The sequence below is a fragment of the Aspergillus vadensis genome (genome assembly GCF_003184925.1).
Source record: "Aspergillus vadensis CBS 113365 unplaced genomic scaffold BO88scaffold_4, whole genome shotgun sequence".
Lineage (NCBI taxonomy): Eukaryota > Fungi > Ascomycota > Eurotiomycetes > Eurotiales > Aspergillaceae > Aspergillus > Aspergillus vadensis.
In genome coordinates, this window is record NW_020292042.1 from 399,979 (window position 1) to 419,813 (window position 19,835).

Genomic DNA, 19,835 nt, shown 5'->3' on the forward strand with positions numbered 1-19,835 from the left:
TGACGAACATATCAGCGTGGTCTGAGCAGGATGCAATAGTCCAGCGCTGAGCTGTAGGATATATAAAGGTCTGTTTCGACATTCCGGCATTGAAATGAACAGCCCTTCGAACAGGACAACCACTCCTCTTCTAGTCCACCTAGCACTAAACCATCATCATCTCCTATAACTAAACGAAATGTGCAACGACGAAATAAAGGCCAACGGCTGGTCCAGCATGCCCGCCAATGCCGGTGCCATATTTACAGACCAATCCTTTACCGAAAGGGCAGAAGCCATGCAGCTCGATACGATCAAATTCCCCTTCGACAATCCTGTCGTTTCAAAGACGTTGGCATACGCCAAGGCTGTCCTTCACCCCCAGACATTGAACCATTCCATGAGAGTCTACTTCTACGGTATGTCTATAGGCAACACATCAAAGTGTATGTACTCATTACGTCATATAACCGCAGGAATGGTAATCACCACCCAGCAATTCCCCGAAATAGCAGCATCCGTCAACCCGGCCACCTGGGCGTTAACCTGCCTCCTCCACGACATCGGCACTGCAGAGGAGAACCTAACCACAACGCGCATGTCATTCGATATCTACGGCGGCATCAAGGCCCTCCATGTGCTGAAGGAGTTTGGTGCCACTGCTGACCAGGCCGAGGCCGTTGCTGAGGCGATTATTCGACATCAGGATATGGGCGTTGATGGAACGATTACCTATTTCGGACAGCTTATTCAATTAGCTACGACATATGATAATACGGGAGTTCATCCGCATGTGAAGGGTTTTGAGGGCTTGGTTCATCGGACAACTCGCAAACAGATCAATGAGGCGTATCCGCGGTTGAAGTGGTGTGAATTTTTCTCGGGGGTGATTAGGAAGGAAGAGGCGATTAAGCCTTGGTGTCATTCAACCCATTTGGTGGACTTTGATAAGGAGATTGAGGAGAATGCGCTTATGAGGGTGTGGGAGTGAAGGTGTTCATAAATTGGCCGGGGTGGCGCTAAGACAGAACTATGTCTCAGTCGGCTATGTCGTCTTTGAAATGGAAATATAATGCAAGGAAATATCGTGAGATATGCAGATGCTACAGCTAGTCTCTGAAGGCAATAATCATGGAACAACAAGTACAGGAAGACTCTCAGCTCCACCACCAAACGTAATGCTTCCGATAACCCTCACAGCCCGTCGAGCGGACGCCAGACCTTCATCCAGCGCTACAGTCACGTCAGTCATTGTTCCGTGGGATTTATGCCTCCAGAACATACCTTGTCATACGGCTCATTTGAATTCACGAATCTGAGATCAGTAGCCAGCCGAATCCTCCTTCCAGGGTCCTTGTTCTTGCAGCTAGCATGCACCAGGAAGGGGTCAAGATCACATCCCCAGCTTCATATTCCGTAATCGACCACTTACGCTTGGCATTTTCGCCATATGCGACCGTATCACGACTGAGAAATCCCCCATCGTTCATGTTCTTATTAAACGCCGAGACACGCTCCTCATCAGTCAGATTTGCTGCATTCCGTGCGAATTCTTCCTCGGTCTGTCGACCGATATCAACAGATTTCTCAAGGTACATCAGCCCACTGCCCTCAAGCGAAACATCTCCAATTGGGACCCAAGCTGTAAGGCTGGTGGGCGGACCCGCGCGAAGATACATCTGATCGAAATGGACAGGGGTCAACTCGCTGTCGGGCACAAAGGCACGAAGCATTGTCCGCTGAAGCATCGTGATGTCTTTCCATTCCGTGAGTTTTCGGATGAAGTCACGTAGCTCAGTACTCTCGCACAATTGAAGGTAAAATCGCTCCTCGTGCGCCTTGATCATCAGCTCCACATACTTATCCGACTCATAGTCGTCCTTGAGGCCAAAGAGTCGTCGCAGGTTTCCCGGGGGCAAGAACTTGCGACTATCTTTGTCACTGAATATTCCATCGACGGGGTCTGTTCCTTCTCTGAGAAGGCCAGATGGCGACATGTAAGAGAAATAGTCGCGGCGGCATTCGAGAACCTGGTCTCGCGGAAGTAGATTCTTAACCTGAACTTGTGTTAGTATGGGACGTATGTTGATTGAAAGGAGCGACTTACGAATAAATACCCATCGCGAATAAGTCTCTCCCGCATGACCTCAATCGGAGTGTCTTTCGATGTGGGTTGGAGGTATCGGATCTTCTCCGGGAGCATGGGCCCGAAGTTAGATTCGAGTTTGAGATTCTTGGGATCTGTAGGATAGTATTCTCCGTATCTGTCATCAGGAGGCAGTTTGCAAGCGCTGGCTACGAGACGAGCGGAGGTAAAGACCTCGGATTCACATAGAGTCGTTGTTGACATTTTGTGGCAGGGGTCAAAGAGCAATTGATAATGGATGCACTTCGAGTCAATCTGAGAGAATGTATCAATCGACTCAAGAGACTGGATTCAGAGAAAATTCAGATTGATGGGCGTGGATGAGTTCTCCTTGATATAGGGCCAACCATCGACAAACAAACCTACAGCCGTCTATTGCCGACACTGGGGAACCCCGCATTTGTCCCGCACTTCTACAGCCGACGACTCTCTCATCCCCAATTCTCTCTTTGACCAGAATTCAATTAATCCGTCCAACGGTCATGACACGAAGTACCGGCGCAAGGCTCTACCGGGCATGTCTTCGTTGTCGACAACGGAAAACTAAATGTGATTTGTAGGTACTGCCCATATCACATACCTTTTATTGCTTCTCACATCCACTATCCCAGGAAATATACGGGCGGAGGAACCCATGCGCCATGCACAAAGTGCAATCTGGAAGGACACCAATGCCTACCAGCTACCTCCCGAAGAGGAGGTGACTACTCTCGATATCGGGGTCGTCGTCGGGGAAATACCGAGACGCAGACCCCGAGGTCCAGTGAGCATAGTGAAACCACAGAATTACAATCGAATGGCTTGCAGGCGGAGACGGTGGGCGTGGACAATGATGCCTTTTTCCGTGGGGGCGTCCGGAATCCCTTAGAAGCTCTTCAAATCCTTGCTCAGACAGCCGCCACCGCGGGGGAAGATGTCAGCATACCTTCGCCCGAGAGGACCCCTCCAAGATCTGATGACACAGAGCATGAGGTGGTGAAGCCTGTGCCTCCTAAGCCTTACAACAAGGCTAAGGCATCCATAATGGCCACAGAGATCATCAAGGAGGGAGTCATCGACGTACACGACATTGAACCCCTGGTACAGTAGTATGTCCCGCTTCCATGGCTGATAGTGCCTGCACTAACACATACGGTACAAATAGCTATACCATAAACTACCATCCTTATTTTCCAATCGTGTCCAGCAGTCTATTACACGCAGAAGACCCTGACCACCAATGGGCTACCGAGATTTTTCTCCTTACCTCCGTCCTTACAATAGCTACTCAGAACAGGCCGGATCAAAAGCACCTTCATGACCGGATCAGGGGGTATATCGACAAGCTAATACTTCGTGTGACCCTTGGTGCTCGGAGCGTGCGACATGTTGGCACTGTTGAAGGCTTGCTGCTCCTGGCCGAGTGGATGCCACATCTGATGCTTTCCCAGGATCAGCCTTACAGCAACAACTCTGAGCAGAGCAATGCATATGACGAGGACTGCGTAGCATGGAACCTGATAGGCCTTGCAGTCAGACAGGCATATCTATTACATCTAGACACACAATCCTTTCCTTTCGAGGTGGAATCCGAGCCACGTAGTATGCGCTGCCGGAGACGACTGGCGTGGATATGTATGCGACCCCACATCATAGTATCATAACAAACAACTAACTCTGCTAGTTACTTATCTCGCCGACCGGCAAATATCAATCCAAATGGGCCAAGCATTTTGGTCCCGCGGACCTAGTCTATCAACCCGATTCCGCACCCAAGATTACCCATCCCTCCAACCGGACGTCACTGGCGGTACGGATTACGCCTCCTTCGTCCAGGCCCAAGTAGAACTAACAACTATCTTCGGGAACACCCACGACATTCTCTACGCATTGAAGTCTCGCACATTGCAGATAATGGTCGTTGGCGACTACTCCAAATACCTCGATGATTCCTCCAAAGCAATGGAGATGTGGAAGGAAACCTGGTCGAACGTCGACATTCCCCCGTCTCTGCACTGTCTCCTCAACCTCCAATTTCGGTACCTACAACTCTACGTCAACGCATTCGCATTCCAGGCAGTTCTATATCGCTCCTCTAAAACCATCACCAACACGAGCCATGAAGACAACACACCATTATTCCCCGACAGCGTTATGGCCAGTCCCGATGCTCGCCACATCTACGCAGCCATCAGCGCGGCCAGAGATTTACTCCAAGCATTCGTGGAAGAGATGACCCCATCCGCCATTGTGAAGTTTCTTCCTGTTCGCTATTACCTGTGAGCCTTCCCCCTCACTCCTCCAATTGGCATCCACTAACAATCCAGCTACGAAATCTACGCCTCCGTCTTCCTGTTCAAAGCCTACTCCGTCGGAGCCATCCCTCCCGACGAATCCCAAACATACTTCAACCTCACCCGACAATTCATCTCCATGCTAAAAGCCGCTGCTACAAGCCAAACGCATATCGCCCATCGCTACGCAAAATTACTAGGCCATCTTTGGTGTCATGGGAAAGTTACTCCCGAGTTGCACCAGGGTAGGGACATCCAAGAGGACGAATATACTACTCTGCAGCAGTATGCCGCTGGTGCGCCTGCGGATTCTGACGATTCACTCCAGCCAGTCAATGTGGATACTGATTTGATGGATGTGTTTTCGGGTTCTTTGCCGCTGGATCTAGGCCGCTCTTGGGATTCTGATTTTTATGATGAGACGCTATTTTCCAGTTTGCCGTTCTTTCGTGGGTTTCGGGATTTGGAAGGTGATTATGTTGCCTGAGGCGAGCTTTCTGGGTGTGCGATGTACTAGTTCTAGGTGTTGTGTGTCTTTTGATGGACTGCCTGTATGGATTTCAGATCGTGAACAGCGCAGCGCAACATGAATGAGGAAAATGAATCATGGTTAAAATTTTCCTGAAGGATAGTCCATTATCCTATTAACTAAGTGTAAGTGCCAGACTAACGATTCCAAATGCCACGATTCATGTGTCTTATACTACTACCACATTGCTGACGCCATCCAAGATATATATTTACCAGTAACCAAAGAGCTTCAAGTACTGCTTGACCAGTTTCGCTTTGCCCTTATACACCTCATCCGGGTTGGCATCAGCTGCTGGATCATCACGGTACAATCCTCGTCCTCCAACAGCTGCACAAAAGCCAAAAAATGCAACCAATGTCTCTGCTCCCTCCATATCTTGAGGCCTGTCTACCTCTGCCATGTGCAAGGCCTCGTATAAATTCTTCGCAATGTTATAGTGACATTGTGCACCCATACCGTCATTATAGTATGCATAGTTATCTAGATCTCTCAGATCGACGTCCACGTCGCCATCTGGAAATCCCTCTAGGATGCATTGGGACATAACACGGCTGTCCTTATCCATGGGAAATAATAGCGCGCCATGTAGGCTGTTGTAAGAGTAGATGAACTCCTCCAGGGGATGGCCGAGGGAAGCATAGTTCCAGTTGAGGATGTAGGATATGATGGGGGTTTGATCTGGTCTTTCGGAGACTAGAAAATTCCCAAGTTCTAGACTTCGTGTTAGCTAAGGGCTCACGGATTGATGATGCCTCAGGGGCATGCTTACCGATCCTGTTCAGGGTGAATGTTGGGCGATACTCAGGTATCTCAGCCACTACATCTGTAACAGACTGTTCAACGAATGCCTCAAGCTTCCTTCTTAGCTCGGGGCTCCTTCTCCAGCCGTCGATATCTGGTTGCCTTTCCGCCCTTCTCAAATCTCGCCGCAAGAGCTCTGTGAGATAACTCCCTAAGTTACGAAACGGACCTCCGACGCCGTTCATAAGAGCCTCTCCAGAGCGAACATATCCTTCCTCTGAAAATGCGAAACCCCCGTATCCCTGACTTATAGCCATGTGGTCATAGTCTTGAAAGAGCTTGTGTAGTGTTGCAATCTGTCCCAATATCTCGCCTTGGTGTTCCGAAGACATTTGATAAAACGACTGACTGAGTGGGGCATCCCCGGGTGGATGGGAGCTATGGATAATCCATGCCTTGTTATGTTCATCATCGCTTCCATCGCTCCATGCATATACCTCAGGCACAGTGCGGAGAAAGACGGTGTTGTAAAGAATTGTTCGCGCCGTATACATAGCAGCGACCTTGTTCTCCGCCCAGCGCGTCTTGTCCATGTTTTGTTCAGGTATTTTGAACTGTATAATTACTTGTTTCGTTCCTGATGGCATGCGTGCCACTCCAGGCTGTTTAGGAGTATCGCGTATGTTCCACATAGTATGGAGGAAATAGACTTCATATGAGATGGTATTTGCGTTGTAGTCAAGAATGGGAGCGCGCTCCACTCCGTCAACGGTGATACCAAAGGTCTTTTCCACCAATTCTCTGGCGCGAGCATCGAGCCTGGATGCTCCTGTATTAGATGAAGGGGGTGATGGTGGGAAGGTAGATCCGGCCATATTGAACAATTTTTGCCGACTGTGTATTAGTGAAGTAGGCCGATTATGTTGAAAATGAATCCGATGAGTGTGATGAGCAGGATGGAGAGACTTACTCGGGACTATTTAAGGACAATGAGACGGTTGGCATAGGAATTATCATTATATTTAGTCTGCAATTGCTTGGACAGGGTCGAATATTGTATTTGAAAGAATGTGTCAAAGAAAAAAAACGAGCGTAAGTTTAAGAGGGAAGGTGGTAAAGCTATAGGGATATGCCTCTTCTAGTATTGTTTTCTGTTGGATCATGTCCGTGATGCTTTGTGAGCTCTATACTCAATATTCTCCCAAAAGTGGCAGGTACCGGTCTCGCCGACCAATATAGAAGGTTTGTCCCAGACCTCGCTGGGTATCACTTGAGTTCTTTATGGCCTGAAACCGTTATTTCCTCGTTCACCGATATCATGATCAAAGGATAAGCGTAGTTGACAGGCATCATTCCCGCCCACCGTACGCGTTTCGACGCCTGTCGTAAATGCCACGACGTTTCGAAGGAGATTACCGATGGCTCAGGCAAATCGATTCGTCGACATTGAGTCATGATTTAGCTCTGACAGCTTATACTCTTCCTGTCGTACTATCCTCGCTCAGTAAGTTGTCCTCATGTAGTCTGATGTCAATGTCATCTGTCTGGTTCAATGCCGGGAATATCTCTGAATGTCTTCAATTGACAAGTTACTTCAGGACCTAAATTGAAGAAGGTTTACAGTCAATGAGTTGATTTACACCACTTCGCTGTGGGCGTGATGGTGTAAACCGAACTGATATACCTGGAGCAGGAACACTAAAAGCTTGAGGATTTTCGCTAAGCTTTGCCGCTTTATTCCATTATCGTTCTTTATAATAAATCAGACTAATACAAATTTAACATTGGTTATGCATCGCCCCGAATGTACACCCACAGGTGGAAGGCACATGCCTTATCGACAAGCCAAATTCCGTGTTACCACGGACAAGTGTTGCCACGTTCGCTGCACATTAGACCTGGACTGATAATGCTATCCCTGGACATGAGTTTGGTTATGGCTAGACAAACACGTGGCAAATACTAGGGTTCTAGAACAGCAAAAGCCTAACCTGTTAGCCCCATCCTGAGAGGAATTGTCGAGTATGCCATGTAGACAACCCCTAGCATTCGTATCCAATGTCATGGCGAGCAGACGGTGAAACAGGGAGACAGATCCAGTTTATTTTACTCCGAGTATAATGTAGCTACTCCGCGTCACACGCAACAAGTGTAGTGGAGATAGTGGGGTGTGTTGTGATGATGGGAATTGTTGCCATCGGAGTGAGTGCGAGATGCACTCTGTGTGAGGGGATGATTTGTAGTATCTTAGTCACTCTTCTGCCTAGCCATGCTGCGGGGCGATCAATATTCACATGGCAATCCTTCTCATACAAAATCAAGAAGCTCGTTGGTCTAGCTGGATGCCATGGCGTTGGCAGAGAGGATAGCTCCCAACTCAAGCGAATCACGGAACGAGCATCGGCAATTGTCAGCTGGGAGCCTCGGTTCGGGATGCAGGATTAGCAGCAATAGCAGCAACAGGGCTCTTATATAATGGACAGGAACGACCCTGACAGACGGGCCAGACGCAAGAGACCGGCAGTGATGGATGGCAGTCAACTACCGCCGATCCACCAGATGGAGCCCTCACATTGGTTGACACTCCGGGGACCCCGCGCTACCCCAACTTTCTCCCCGGACTAGTCTGCCTTAGGCTGGTCCCTTATCATTAATCCTCATCAAACTCGCCAGCCAGCAAACACGCGGCCATGAATCGACTCGCGCTTCCGGACAAGTCATCCCCGATCGACTTGGGCCCCCTTAGTGGGGTGGGTTAAATCCCCAGTTGCCTGCTGCTCCTCGTGGCTATCGTACGATCGTGAAGACTGTCTCTCGAACGCATCGTGCCACCCTGCAGCACCCAATCTAGCCATCCAATGTCCAGCATGTCGCTCGAAGATTCCACCAAGTCTCGGTCGGACTACATCGAAAAGACTGAATTGGGCGATCTGAGCACGGAATTGCCTGGGAGTACCCTTTCGGAGCCGCACAAGGCATATCTGCTACAGCGACATGGCACGTTAGATCTGGATCCGGTCCCTAGTATGGACCCCGCGGATCCGTACAATTGGCCCCTCCTGAAGGTGAGGAATCCCTTCTGCGTCGACAGAGATAACGGTAACTAACGAGTCAGAAAATCATCAATCTCCTTCTAGTCGCCTTCCACGCCTGTATGGGCACCTTTACCGCCGCAGCCGTCATCCCAGCCTACGAAGAAATTGCCGAAGATGTGGGTGTCTCTCTGCAGCGAACAAGCTATCTGACCTCTCTCCAAATCGCCATTCTCGGTGGTGCTCCTCTTTTCTGGAAACCACTCTCCCAGCGCTACGGACGCCGTCCTATCTTCCTCCTCTCGTTGATCCTCAGCTGCGTCTGCAACATTGGCTGTGCTAAGAGCCCGGATTATGCGTCCATGGCGGCATGTCGCGCCTTGGTGGCCTTTTTCATCTCCCCGGCTATGGCGATTGGCAGTGCTGTTGTCACGGAGACGTTCTTTAAGCGCGAAAGAGCACAATATATGGGTATCTGGGCGGTGATGGTCACTCTAGGAGTGCCTGTGGGCCCTTTGATTTTCGGATTCGTGGCTCAACGCGTAGGATATCAGTGGATATACTGGACTCTTGCTATTGTAAGCATCATGCCGCAACCTATAGGGGGACTAAAATTAACAAAGGGTTTTCTAGACCAACGCCGTCCAATTCATCCTCTACATATTCTTTGGTCCTGAAACACGATACATCGGAACCGACATGCACGCCTCCTCGGCCTTCAAGCACCAATACCTCTCCATTCGACGCATTGACCCTACTCCCTTCCAACTCGCCGAGTTCTACCATCCCCTCACCCTCATCACAAACATTCCCGTCCTCATCGCCTCTGCCGCTTACGCTATGGTCTTCCTCTTCGCGTCCGTCATGAATTCCGTCGAGGTGCCCCAACTGCTACAGTCGAAGTTCGAGCTCAACGCTGAACAACTTGGGTTGCAATTTCTGGGTCTCATTATCGGTTCGCTGCTGGGTGAACAGCTCGGTGGTGTTCTGTCGGACACTTGGATGAATCTCCGCGCAAAGCGGACCGGTCACAAGCCCGATCCCGAGTACCGTCTCTGGCTCAGCTATATTGGTTACTTGCTTACTATTGCCGGGGTGGTGGTGTTCCTGGTCTGCACGGAGAACGCACAGACCGGGAAATGGAGTGTCAGCCCGATTATCGGCACAGGGATTGGTGCGTTCGGGAACCAGGTTGTCACTACGGTGTTGATTACCTATGCAGTGGATTCGTATCCGGCGGATTCAGGGAGCGTGGGTGTATTCATCAACTTTATCCGGTCTACATGGGGATTCATTGGACCATTCTGGTACGTCTTTCCCGTATATTCCAGCTGAATTTCTGCTAATGGTGATTAGGTTCCCTGACATGTTCGATACCGTGGGAATTGCAAAGAGTTCCGGTGTGGTGACAGCGTTGCTGATGGGCGTGAGCTTTATCCCTACAGTGATCTTGCAGTGGCGGGGCAGCAAGTGGAGGACTGCTTAGCCCATATACCATAGATGACATTATATACATTAGTATGATAATGAAGTGAGATTCAATGAATCAACGGCCCTCAGCGTAGACTCTTTCCCTCTATGCTAATCACACCACTCTTATAGTAAAATTCCATCACATCTATCACCACATTACCACCCATTCCTCTCCTCCAATCCCCAAATCAAATTCAATTAACCGTATTCAAACACTGACTCCTCACCAACCCCCCCTCCCCATCCCTCCCAACCCTACTAGTCTGCACCGGCATCATCCCACAATCATCTAACACCCACGTCAACACCTTAACCACTTCCCCCTCCGTAACCCCCTCGTTTACTCCCAACTCGACAGCCCGGATCCACGGCGACGCCCCAAAACACATATTACACATCAACTTCCGTCTCTCCCAACACACCTTCTCCACCATGAAACTCGTCCGAAACGCCGATGAGTTCGACACCAGGATGCAGTCTCGGGGTGTTTTGGCGTCTAGTTCGCCCATTATGTCAATCTTGAGCGGGAGGTGTTCAGGCACGCATTCGATCACGAGCCAGGCGTCGCTGACTGCGGCGGTTATGTCGGGGGAGGAGAAGGGGTGGATTTGTCCGACGGGGCGGGAGATCAAGGGAAAGGTCGTGTAGTGTGGGAGATTCTCGGTTATGTAGTGTTGGGCCGAGTGTAGGGCTCCTTGGCTCGGGTCGTGGAGGTGGACGGTGTGGCCCGCTGCGGAAAAGATGCAGGCGATCCGGCGACCTAGGTTACCAGCGCCCAGGATGGCTAGGGGGCGCGTGTAGATTGTGGGTGGGGTGTAGGGGATGGTTGGCAGGTCGTCGATGTGGTCGGTGGGTAGGGTTAGAGTTGTGGTGTTGGGGTCGGTGGGTGGTGTGGCTGGGTTGGTTGTGTCTAGGTTCGTGAGGGACATTATGTGGCAGGTTTTAATGTATATGCGAGTGTAATGAGGAGAGGTATATTTGGGAGAGGTGGTTAGCTAGTATAGTTGTCTATATATGAAGCCATACCCCTAGCCACGACCGGTTTCTAACTCGGGCGAAAGCAGGATCTAATCCCCGGGAAGATATGGGATATGAACACCGTCGGGGTTCATTCTCAGTATTATGCAGACGCAACGCGGAGGGGATGAATTGTTCCTTGATGAGGAATATCCCACATGACATCATGGTAAGTGATCCTCTAAGGTGATGCCTGATCGGGATATAGATTGGAGATGAGAGTTCGGATCGGGGATATGGCTCCATGTGGTGGCTGACTTTTGGGACGGCTGTTGGGGGCACTATCCTATGACAGGGAATTGGAAATGTTTACCTGGTTAGGGTCTGCCGAGACAGGGTTTGTAGACCTGGAAATGTAAAGCCTAATTGGGTTGTTGGGATCATGCAACGCGAGAGTATGACGGGTATCAGTACTATGCACTTCAGCGTGTCTCGGGGAGTAGGAGGGGCCTGCTTTGAGCGGAAGTACTCATATGAGACTGAAGCCGTCATATCATGTATCTTGTGTTGCATTGTTAAGGAGCTGCCGTTGAGACTGGCGCGGCGCTTCCTGGAACTTCCGAGGCTTATAATCCCACCAATCAATTATGAAGCTTATCTCGAAAGGGAAATAGGGAGAATGGTTCCCTGCCTACGAGGGACTGCGTGAGTAATCTGTGGTCAGAGGTAGGAAGGGATTGCAGATGGGAAGATCTAACTGTGTCGGTCACAGCGGCATCTATCAATGATCGACTAAAATCCATTGACCCGAACGTGGGTTTATGTTTGCAGATCAAGTCCAACATCCTATGTGACATCTCAGTCTGCTAATACTCCCAAGCAGTTCAGCTTTGCTGCTCTACTGCTACCGACTTCTAACAGCTAATATCATCCGGCACATTCTCACAATCAGAGCTGGTCTTTCCTCCACTGACATCCACATCCGTCCAAGTCCAGTCCGTGCAGCTGTCTGATCCGCAAACAATGTAGATATTCGTACCCGAGCTCTCTACACTCCCCTGCACATTGTCCAGGACAAAATCTTCAATGGTAACGCCATCAGTCGGGGATTCGCTCGTATCGTCATAGTTCTGCTCCACCACAATGCCGTAGTCGGTGATATCGGACAGGGTGATCTCCTTGTAAGTGACCTCGCTGACCGACCCAGTGTCGCCGTAGATGGTCTTGATGCGCACTCCTATACTCTGCTTAGCATGTGATCGCACCGAACAACAACCTTAATACAAAACCTACCGTTCTGCGAGCTCTTGATCTCCGAGTCGTAGAAGGTCACGTTCTTCACGGTGTTGTCACTGCGGCCACCAACGGAACCGATCGACAGCCCGTGGCCACCGGAGCAGACGCCGCCCGAGAAGTAAATGTTCTGTTCCATCAGCAGCACATCCATAGTCTGAAGGGGGGTATGCTCACCTCGCCCGAGTTCACAGCCACACAGTCATCTTGGTTGTATACATTTGCGCCCGTGATGGTAATGTACGTGCTGTCCCCAATATCGAACCCATCAGTGTTGGCCGCCTCGCCATCATCCCCGTCAGAGTTGTCAATGGTGATGTCTTCCATCGTGAGATACGTCGATCCGTCGATGCTGAACACCTGCACCGGCGAGTTCTGGATGTAGATCCCGCTGATCGTGGACGAGGTCAGATCGTGGGCGTAGAAGAACTTGGGCTTCGTCTTGCCACCATTGCTGCCCTCGCCGTCCCACCAACGACTGCCGTCACCGTTGAGATAGGCACCGTCGGCTCCGGTGACAGTGATGTCAGTTCCGGAGACGGAGACAAGTGGTCCGCTCCATTCCTCGTAACCAAACGTGGTTTCGCCTTCGAAGATGACCTGTCCACGTTAACTGAGAGAATCGCGCATCGAGGCATAGTAGCTTACGTGAGTCCCATCATTCAGATCAGTCAAATCCAAAGTGGTACCTGAGGGCACTGCCACATCGGAGAGCACAATGGTGGAGCATGAGGTCTTGGACTTGCTGGCAGACGAGGCCCCCTCGGACCCGGAGAATGTGCACGAGGTTGCGCGCTTCTCCAGATCCTTGAGCTTAGGGGCGGGAGTCACCAAGGGATCGGCAACGGGGCTCGCACTGACCAGTGCCGCCCAGAGCGTTAGGATGATCACCGAACTAGAAGTCACCATGTTGAAGACGCTACAGATCAAAGTTTAAGACAAGCTTTTAGTGAATATCTTGGTTCTTCTTGGAGTTTCTTGGCTGGCACTAGGTGCGCATTTTATACTCCTTGCATCTGTCATCAGGGCATCTCTGCTATCTCTGTGGTGGAATATCTCCCTGGTTCCTGTGGACGGCACTTCGCACCTCCGACGGAAGAACTGCCGTAGCGCGCGGGACAATGTGATAGTTCCTGCAGCACTTCTGCACGCTTCTTCTCCCCACGGAGCGCCACACTATATTTCCCGTGCCTGACGCGCAATTCCTGTAGTGAACCTCATCCGGTTACCCGGGGCGTGCAGCGATGAGTGGTGGGAAATTCTGATCGGTCACTGTACGTGAGGCAGCCGTTGCGTAGTGTGATACCTGTGAGGACTGTATTGTCCGATGGGGTCGGCAGTCAGATGCCGGGATTATACTGAAGAATGGGCGACGACTGTGGTAGGCCTTTTGCAGGAAGAGTATCAGTTTGCGAGCCTCCAAGGGTGTCATCACACAGTCTCATACAAGACAGGCCATAATTAGCTGTGAATTATAATTGTGACCGTACAAAACTGCATTATTGACTGACAGAGCTTATGTGCGACATGGCCGACATCTCCCTGTCATGGAGGCGACCATGGGGGTGCACATCTAGACCAGAGGCAGATGGTGTTTCGCATGCCAATCTTGGACAACACTTGTGGTAATGAGCAGACACTACAGGGGTAGCCAGGCATCCCATATAATCTGAGAGACTGGAATTATGAAGAATCGTATGCTTATTTGGTCAAAGAAAAAGGGGTTTCACAGACATTATCTGACTCCGTCCTAATTACCAGAAGCCTTAGCAGACGGGCATAGCAATTTCGGACCTAGTTGGCCATCACTGTCGAATGTTGCCCCGTTAACAGCACATGACTGCCCTGGTCTGCTGCCTGACATCATATGGAGACGTGACTAAAACAAGCCATTCCCATTCCGTCGATCAGTCAGTTAATCAATCAATGACTGAATTCCCCTTGCTGGTGGTTCAAAGAGTACTGATTGATAAGGCACGATAAGACAGCGATAAGATAGAGCGATCGGCCTCTTCCGCGACCGGGACTGCCCGATGCCGATGGAGGCGTGGAGAATGCGACAGCTATTTAACCATTGTTCATCCCTCGCAGTTGTGCTAGAATCCGGATCCCTTCTGAGAGATTTGCACAATGGCTCCTACAGTTCACTCACTACCTCCTCCTCCGGGCTCCGATATTGACTTCGGAGCCATTGTCGAGAATATCGACCTCGAGAACTTGACCGGTAGGATGAGTTGATAGCAATGCTATTTGGAAACGTCGTTGACACTTGTTAGATGACGACTTCAGTGTCATTCGCAGAGCGCTTTATGAGAACCTCGTGGTTGTCGTGAAAAATCAAAACCACCTCTCCCCGAAAGCACAGTACGAGCTTACCCGTCGATTCGACCCGGCCGCCTCGCAGTATGGCCACGGAAAGACCCTCGATGCGAAACGGAGCATTCTGCATCCCGACCTCAAGACCGTTCCTCATCAGCCCCAGGTCCAGGTGATCGGCCATGGCTTCGTGGAAGCCTACGAGGGCCTCACCAATATCCAACTGAAACACCCCCACCACCGCACATTCCACCGCGACGCTATTCCCGACGAGGAAGACTATGATTTCACCCGCTTCTACCGCTGGCACATCGATGCAGCCCTTTATGATTTCTACCCTCCGAATGTTACGACGTTACTTGCTGTGCGCGTCCCTAAGGGCCGGAGACAGACATTGCGGTATGACGACGGATCAAACGAAACGCTGGATGTGCCTTTGGGAACGACGGCATTTGTCAGCGGCGAAAGAATGTTTGAGATGCTCTCGGACGAGGACAAGCAGTTTGCGCTTACGAGTCGCGTGGAATATGCGCCCCACCCGTATGTTTAGCTGGTCCTGTCATGGTTGTGAAGTCCGCTGACATGAACAGTTACATCTGGATGAGCTCCGCTCGTGCTCTTCCCACTGGTCTCGGCCTCTACTCCGAGGACAAGGAACTCCCTTTGTCTGACCTACCTCCTATCGATGAATCCAAAATCCAAATTTTACCCATGGTATGGAAGAACCCCTTGACGGGCAAGCCTGCCCTCCAAATCCACCCGTCTGCGGTGCGCAAAATCCACCGCAAGGATGGCACCGTGATTGATGATCTGGCTCGCGTGCGCGAGATTGTGTACAAGCTGCAGCGTCCGGCGATTAGCCCGCCTCATGTGTATCCGCATGACTGGGAGGAGGGCGATCTGGTGCTGTTCAACAACCGGGGAGTCATCCACTCGGTGGTTGGAGCGTTTGGCAAGGATGAGGTGCGGTTGTTCCGGCAGTGCAACCTTGCGGCGGGAGAGGCGCCACTGGCGTATGAGGCATGATCAATAGACTTAGATAAATTAATGATATTAATCTCACGACTCTCGAAATTCATACGTATGCTTCTGGTGGAGGTATGGTGTTGCTCTCTTTGAGCAGATATACGACGGCGAATGTCCCGCAACGCGCTTGCCACCAAGTAGCTCATCCTATGTATTCCGGTTACCGATCCATCGAAAAAAACATAACCTCACATGAAGGTATATATGCATTGGGTATATAACTGCCTGTCTAATTACTATTAGGTATGTTCACTTCTACTTTTATGCACATCCATCGTCTATCGTCTATCATCTATCATCGCTCATACATCCGTCCTTTTTTTTCTCTAGCGCGCAAGTTCCTATTATTGTTAGCTTGGTTTATAGCCTGCCACGGATGTGAACTTACACTTGCGAGCTTGCTCTTCGCGCGGATCCGACCGCCGTAGAAGACAAGGACCCATGGTACCAGGGTCAGAAGAAGGCCCTATACTAATTAGAATCACACACGGACATTATGGCATTTCAGACACAACTTACAATTCCACCAAGGAGACTCGATGCTCCAGGATATCCGAGGTTGGTGAACATGGCATTGGTGACGAGAGGGAAAACACCACCAAGTAAGTTACGGCCTGTTTCGATCAGCATGTTGCCTATCGACCTTAAGAGACTGGATCTGGGAGTGAGACTTACAGCACGACTGGGCTGCAATCGCAGAACTGGCATACCGATGGTAGGTATCCGCCAGGTAGTTGAACACAGCCAGATAGACCGCGAAGATTCCCATGGTCGCGCAGGCAATTGCCAGCGTTGGAACAATCCATGGAACAGATGAGTATGAAGTCCAGCCAAACCAAAACAGTCCGATGGGCATCAGAATGGCTTCAACACAGACAAAGTACAGTCGAGCCTCGGGTTTCTTGGGCAGAAATCCGTACTTGTTGGCGATCTTGTCTTGCAGGATGCTGACGATCGTGGTAATAATGGCACCAACACACATTGCTGGTGATGTTAGCAACTGGTAGGTCAAAGATAGGAAGGGCAATCATACAGGCAAAGACAGCTCCAGTCTGCTCGGTAGTGAAATGGTGATTGGTTTTGAAAACTAAGGGAATCGAACCGAACTGCAGGTACAGAACAGCCCAGCTGAAAGACACCCAGAGGGAGAAAAAGAAGACCACAGGTTCTGTGAAGAGCATGTCTGAAACTACATCAGTCCTGACCCTTAATCTGTGGGACGCGATACTTACGGAATGGACGATAGCAGGAAATGCTGATCATCTGCACGAGAGACTCGCGCTGCTCGTCACTCTTCACTTTCCATCTGATCCGTTTGGCCTCGTTCTTCTCGCCCATGATGACTCCAAAGTGCCCAGCAGCCTCGAGCTGCTCATAGTAGTTGTTCACAGCCTTTGCTTTACGGCTCAGTAGAACACTTCCGCGCGTCTCTTTGAAAAAGAAATAGATGACCACCACGAAGAAAGCTGATACGATGGCATGCGACCAGTAAATCCAGCGCCAGGAAGTATGCGCTACGATCGCACTGGAGCATAAAGGCGCCAATCCAGTTCCAAAAAGCGCGGCACCGGAGAACAAAGCCATAGGGGTATTGCGTTCCTCGGCATGGAATATGTCGCTAATGACACCACCAACCATGGTCGAAAAGGTCGCTGTCGCCAGTTAGCTACGCATCCACGGTATGATCTTCGCAGTCTGTACATACATGCACCCACACCCTGAAACAGTCGCGCAATAATAAGTCCTGCGAAAACATGCGTGCCTCCGCAGGCAATAATGCACGCTATTCCTGTCAGCCTCCATCGTGATCCACGGGCGCGAATCGCATACCAGTAAAAAGCACACCACTTGCGACAAAAATGGGTCGCCGACCATTGATTTCCGAGAAGGGCGCCAGAACCATCGGGGCCAACGCAAAACCGACACAGAAAATCGTGATGCTCAGATTGTATACCACCGCACTAATCCCCCACTCGGCCGTCAGCTCTGTCGATGCTGGGTTGACTTCGCCTGCCGAATAACCAGCCAGTGCGGTCACTGCGCACGCAATCCAGGTCATCATCCACTTGCGCCATTTCGGCCAGAGGAACGGGGAGGTATATTTCTCGAGACTTGGGGGTTCGGGAGGGGGCGATTGACCGGGACCCGGGGGTGCAGTGATTAATGGTGTCGGTAAGGGTGTTTCCAGCTCGAGGTAGAGGTATTCGATCTCCTGCGCGGCGGCATCTTTTTCCTGACTGAAGACGGGGTCGATAGGGCGATTCAACTCGGGGGAGTAGACGGTATCTGCGGAGCCCGACTCACTCGGAGAAGGGGCCTCGTGAGTATGCATTCCCGCGACAGGCTGCTCTGGCTGTGAGGCTTTTATTGCTCGATACAAAAAGTGTGTGTGCCATTACTGGCGCCGGGACAGGGCCCTTTTTAAACGATGACGATCCAGCGTTCCAGCCAGCGCGGGAGTTTAGTGCCGATGGGACCAATTTGGAGAAAGTTGATTATCAACGTCGAAGGATTGACTACTTTGATTCCACTAGATAGTAGGTTGTCAAAGCCGCTGCGATCGACGGGTCGCCACGCCCTATAACCGCACTTGAAAGTATTCCCTCGGCAATGGCTCCCGAGGCTAAAGCTGAGTTTACATGCGAGACAGAGCACTATGCTTCAAAGAATCGACATGGAGTTTTCTGAATTAGGGGTGTTTTCCACGCCAGGGAACTCAGAAACTAGTTCTTTAGTGGCTGCAAGCTGACGCACTGCGACGGGGGCCCTGAAATTTTGGCGTGAAAAACCCGGCATTCCCCACTTCGGGTTCTCCAATTTGGAGACAATTCACATCAACATTTTCTTTCCTGACTCATCCACACGGCCGTTTGCCGATGAGAAAGTTGGGGAAGTTTGGGGAATCGGCCGAGATGGTTCTTTTTCTACATATCTCAACTGAGCCCTACCCTGGACTTCATATTATTAACCATTATCAAGACATCCCTGCACATGGCCACATGTTCCTCCGATTTTCAGATGGAGATGCGATTATATTAGATCATAGGCCCACCTCGGGCCATGTGTCGTTCGGGGAGATGCGTTACAACTCCGAATCACGCTGCTCTCAAAGCTGCAGCCTGCAACTGATAGATCGATTCTGAACTTCGTGTCTCGTGGCTGATAAGGATTCGAAACAACTACACAGAAGGTTCTCCGCAGTGTCTCGGATAACCGGTTCGACCACTTCAGCGCTTAAGCCCCTCGGATAGGGCATAGCTACTCAGTACACACTTGCCATTCAACTGCGGGGTAAAGTGTCGACACATGATACCTACACAGCCTCTACGGTTTACTGGCCAGGTCTACCGAGAGCCGTCTACGTTTCCTTGGGCATGAATGAGCTATGCATTGCATCCTGGCCGTGAGAAATGCCAAGGACAATGGTGCATCCCTTCACCTCCGAAGGGATGCGGTGGATGAGTCAATTAGCTTACATCCTGCAGCTCCTCCCACCGACTGTTTGCGCCGAGAGGAGTCCAGAGCATCTTGCTTGGAGGGCGCTTTTCGCGGGTGTCTACTTTACAAAAAGAGACGGGGCATTCTTGGCTGTATTGTGTCTGGCCCTGGTATGCGCAACGCTGTCGGAGTTGCATTCCAACTCCGAAATGTACGTGCGACATGTCTATTGCTGAAACTACAGAAAAGGCACAGCTAGTAGCCGCTATCCTTAATACTTGTACTCTATGACTTATAAAACGGGTTGATACGTTGACGATCAACCCCAATATCGCAAGAGTGAAGCATAGGAAGCACCCGTTTACTCATACACAGACGCAGACATGAGGTAATCTACAACATTGTTGAGCAATGTTTTAATACTCATAAGTATCCGACTTCGGCATATTTCCTGGTGATGGCTCGGGGACTTTGGCATATGAACTACTAGTGAATATACTCGGCTGTCAAGGTTAATTTGTAGCAACATGTTACTGACTTCGTAATTGGCTACTCTTCTGTAAAAGCAATATGGCCATGTAAGTATTCCCGCATAATTCCCGAAGACAAACTGGGTGCTTATGTGAGCG

The 19,835-nt window shown here is 50.5% G+C and overlaps 10 protein-coding genes across 10 annotated transcripts; 5 read left to right on the forward strand and 5 right to left on the reverse strand.

Moving 5' to 3' along the window:
* Positions 1–178: 178 nt before the first annotated feature.
* On the forward strand, positions 179–970 carry BO88DRAFT_450672 (putative cyanamide hydratase; the record flags this gene model as incomplete). The annotated part of the gene is made up of 2 exons (XM_025710585.1): positions 179–398; positions 456–970. 2 exons carry the CDS (start codon positions 179–181, stop codon positions 968–970), a joined length of 735 nt encoding a protein of 244 aa, XP_025565851.1.
* Positions 971–1,173: 203 nt separating this feature from the next.
* Positions 1,174–2,395, reverse strand: BO88DRAFT_441716 (phytanoyl-CoA dioxygenase; the record flags this gene model as incomplete). Its single annotated transcript, XM_025709903.1, has 4 exons — positions 2,087–2,395; positions 1,377–2,036; positions 1,264–1,338; positions 1,174–1,212 (listed from the first exon to the last, which is right to left on the reverse strand). The coding sequence occupies exons 1-4, from the start codon at positions 2,327–2,329 to the stop codon at positions 1,174–1,176; spliced, it is 1,017 nt and encodes a 338-aa protein (XP_025565852.1). The 5' UTR covers positions 2,330–2,395.
* Positions 2,396–2,759: 364 nt separating this feature from the next.
* Positions 2,760–4,921, forward strand: BO88DRAFT_441717 (fungal specific transcription factor domain-containing protein; the record flags this gene model as incomplete). The annotated part of the gene is made up of 5 exons (XM_025709904.1): positions 2,760–2,775; positions 2,808–3,213; positions 3,312–3,739; positions 3,789–4,383; positions 4,432–4,921. 5 exons carry the CDS (start codon positions 2,760–2,762, stop codon positions 4,883–4,885), a joined length of 1,899 nt encoding a protein of 632 aa, XP_025565853.1. The 3' UTR covers positions 4,886–4,921.
* A 215-nt stretch (positions 4,922–5,136) lies between these two features.
* BO88DRAFT_476445 (uncharacterized protein) lies at positions 5,137–6,588 on the reverse strand (the record flags this gene model as incomplete). The annotated part of the gene is made up of 2 exons (XM_025711931.1): positions 5,700–6,588; positions 5,137–5,641 (listed from the first exon to the last, which is right to left on the reverse strand). Exons 1-2 carry the CDS (start codon positions 6,544–6,546, stop codon positions 5,139–5,141), a joined length of 1,350 nt encoding a protein of 449 aa, XP_025565854.1. The 5' UTR covers positions 6,547–6,588.
* Positions 6,589–7,008: 420 nt separating this feature from the next.
* BO88DRAFT_205566 (uncharacterized protein) lies at positions 7,009–7,350 on the forward strand. Its single transcript, XM_025701888.1, has one exon. The coding sequence runs from the start codon at positions 7,061–7,063 to the stop codon at positions 7,274–7,276; it is 216 nt and encodes a 71-aa protein (XP_025565855.1). The 5' UTR covers positions 7,009–7,060; the 3' UTR covers positions 7,277–7,350.
* An 838-nt stretch (positions 7,351–8,188) lies between these two features.
* Positions 8,189–10,240, forward strand: BO88DRAFT_402354 (MFS multidrug transporter). Its single transcript, XM_025706080.1, has 4 exons — positions 8,189–8,736; positions 8,787–9,281; positions 9,337–10,010; positions 10,060–10,240. The coding sequence occupies exons 1-4, from the start codon at positions 8,539–8,541 to the stop codon at positions 10,187–10,189; spliced, it is 1,497 nt and encodes a 498-aa protein (XP_025565856.1). The 5' UTR covers positions 8,189–8,538; the 3' UTR covers positions 10,190–10,240.
* Positions 10,241–10,370: 130 nt separating this feature from the next.
* On the reverse strand, positions 10,371–11,105 carry BO88DRAFT_476447 (NAD(P)-binding protein; the record flags this gene model as incomplete). Its single annotated transcript, XM_025711932.1, has 1 exon — positions 10,371–11,105. The coding sequence occupies one exon, from the start codon at positions 11,103–11,105 to the stop codon at positions 10,371–10,373; it is 735 nt and encodes a 244-aa protein (XP_025565857.1).
* Positions 11,106–12,047: 942 nt separating this feature from the next.
* BO88DRAFT_476448 (glycoside hydrolase family 28 protein) lies at positions 12,048–13,335 on the reverse strand (the record flags this gene model as incomplete). Its single annotated transcript, XM_025711933.1, has 4 exons — positions 12,048–12,370; positions 12,427–12,556; positions 12,604–13,026; positions 13,075–13,335. The coding sequence occupies 4 exons, from the start codon at positions 13,333–13,335 to the stop codon at positions 12,048–12,050; spliced, it is 1,137 nt and encodes a 378-aa protein (XP_025565858.1).
* Positions 13,336–14,556: 1,221 nt separating this feature from the next.
* BO88DRAFT_433036 (TauD/TfdA family dioxygenase) lies at positions 14,557–15,768 on the forward strand (the record flags this gene model as incomplete). The annotated part of the gene is made up of 3 exons (XM_025709395.1): positions 14,557–14,650; positions 14,703–15,282; positions 15,333–15,768. 3 exons carry the CDS (start codon positions 14,557–14,559, stop codon positions 15,766–15,768), a joined length of 1,110 nt encoding a protein of 369 aa, XP_025565859.1.
* Positions 15,769–15,955: 187 nt separating this feature from the next.
* Positions 15,956–18,488, reverse strand: BO88DRAFT_402355 (MFS transporter). Its single transcript, XM_025706081.1, has 8 exons — positions 17,599–18,488; positions 17,474–17,551; positions 17,001–17,420; positions 16,802–16,951; positions 16,444–16,752; positions 16,288–16,382; positions 16,157–16,234; positions 15,956–16,109 (listed from the first exon to the last, which is right to left on the reverse strand). The coding sequence occupies exons 1-8, from the start codon at positions 18,098–18,100 to the stop codon at positions 16,095–16,097; spliced, it is 1,647 nt and encodes a 548-aa protein (XP_025565860.1). The 5' UTR covers positions 18,101–18,488; the 3' UTR covers positions 15,956–16,094.
* Between the last annotated feature and the right edge of the window lie 1,347 nt (positions 18,489–19,835).

Excerpts from the sequence above, each read along its gene's own strand:
- BO88DRAFT_205566 (XM_025701888.1), top strand. The coding sequence starts at position 7,061 with ATGCCACGACGTTTCGAAGGAGATTACCGATGGCTCAGGCAAATCGAT.
- BO88DRAFT_402354 (XM_025706080.1), top strand. The coding sequence starts at position 8,539 with ATGTCGCTCGAAGATTCCACCAAGTCTCGGTCGGACTACATCGAAAAG. Across the intron at positions 8,737-8,786 it reads ACAATTGGCCCCTCCTGAAG|AAAATCATCAATCTCCTTCT; the intron begins GTGAGGAATCCC and ends CTAACGAGTCAG. Across the intron at positions 9,282-9,336 it reads TATACTGGACTCTTGCTATT|ACCAACGCCGTCCAATTCAT; the intron begins GTAAGCATCATG and ends AGGGTTTTCTAG.
- BO88DRAFT_402355 (XM_025706081.1), bottom strand. The coding sequence starts at position 18,100 with ATGCATACTCACGAGGCCCCTTCTCCGAGTGAGTCGGGCTCCGCAGAT. Across the intron at positions 17,421-17,473 it reads GTTTCAGGGTGTGGGTGCAT|CGACCTTTTCGACCATGGTT; the intron begins GTATGTACAGAC and ends AACTGGCGACAG. Across the intron at positions 16,952-17,000 it reads TTCCTGCTATCGTCCATTCC|ACATGCTCTTCACAGAACCT; the intron begins GTAAGTATCGCG and ends ATGTAGTTTCAG.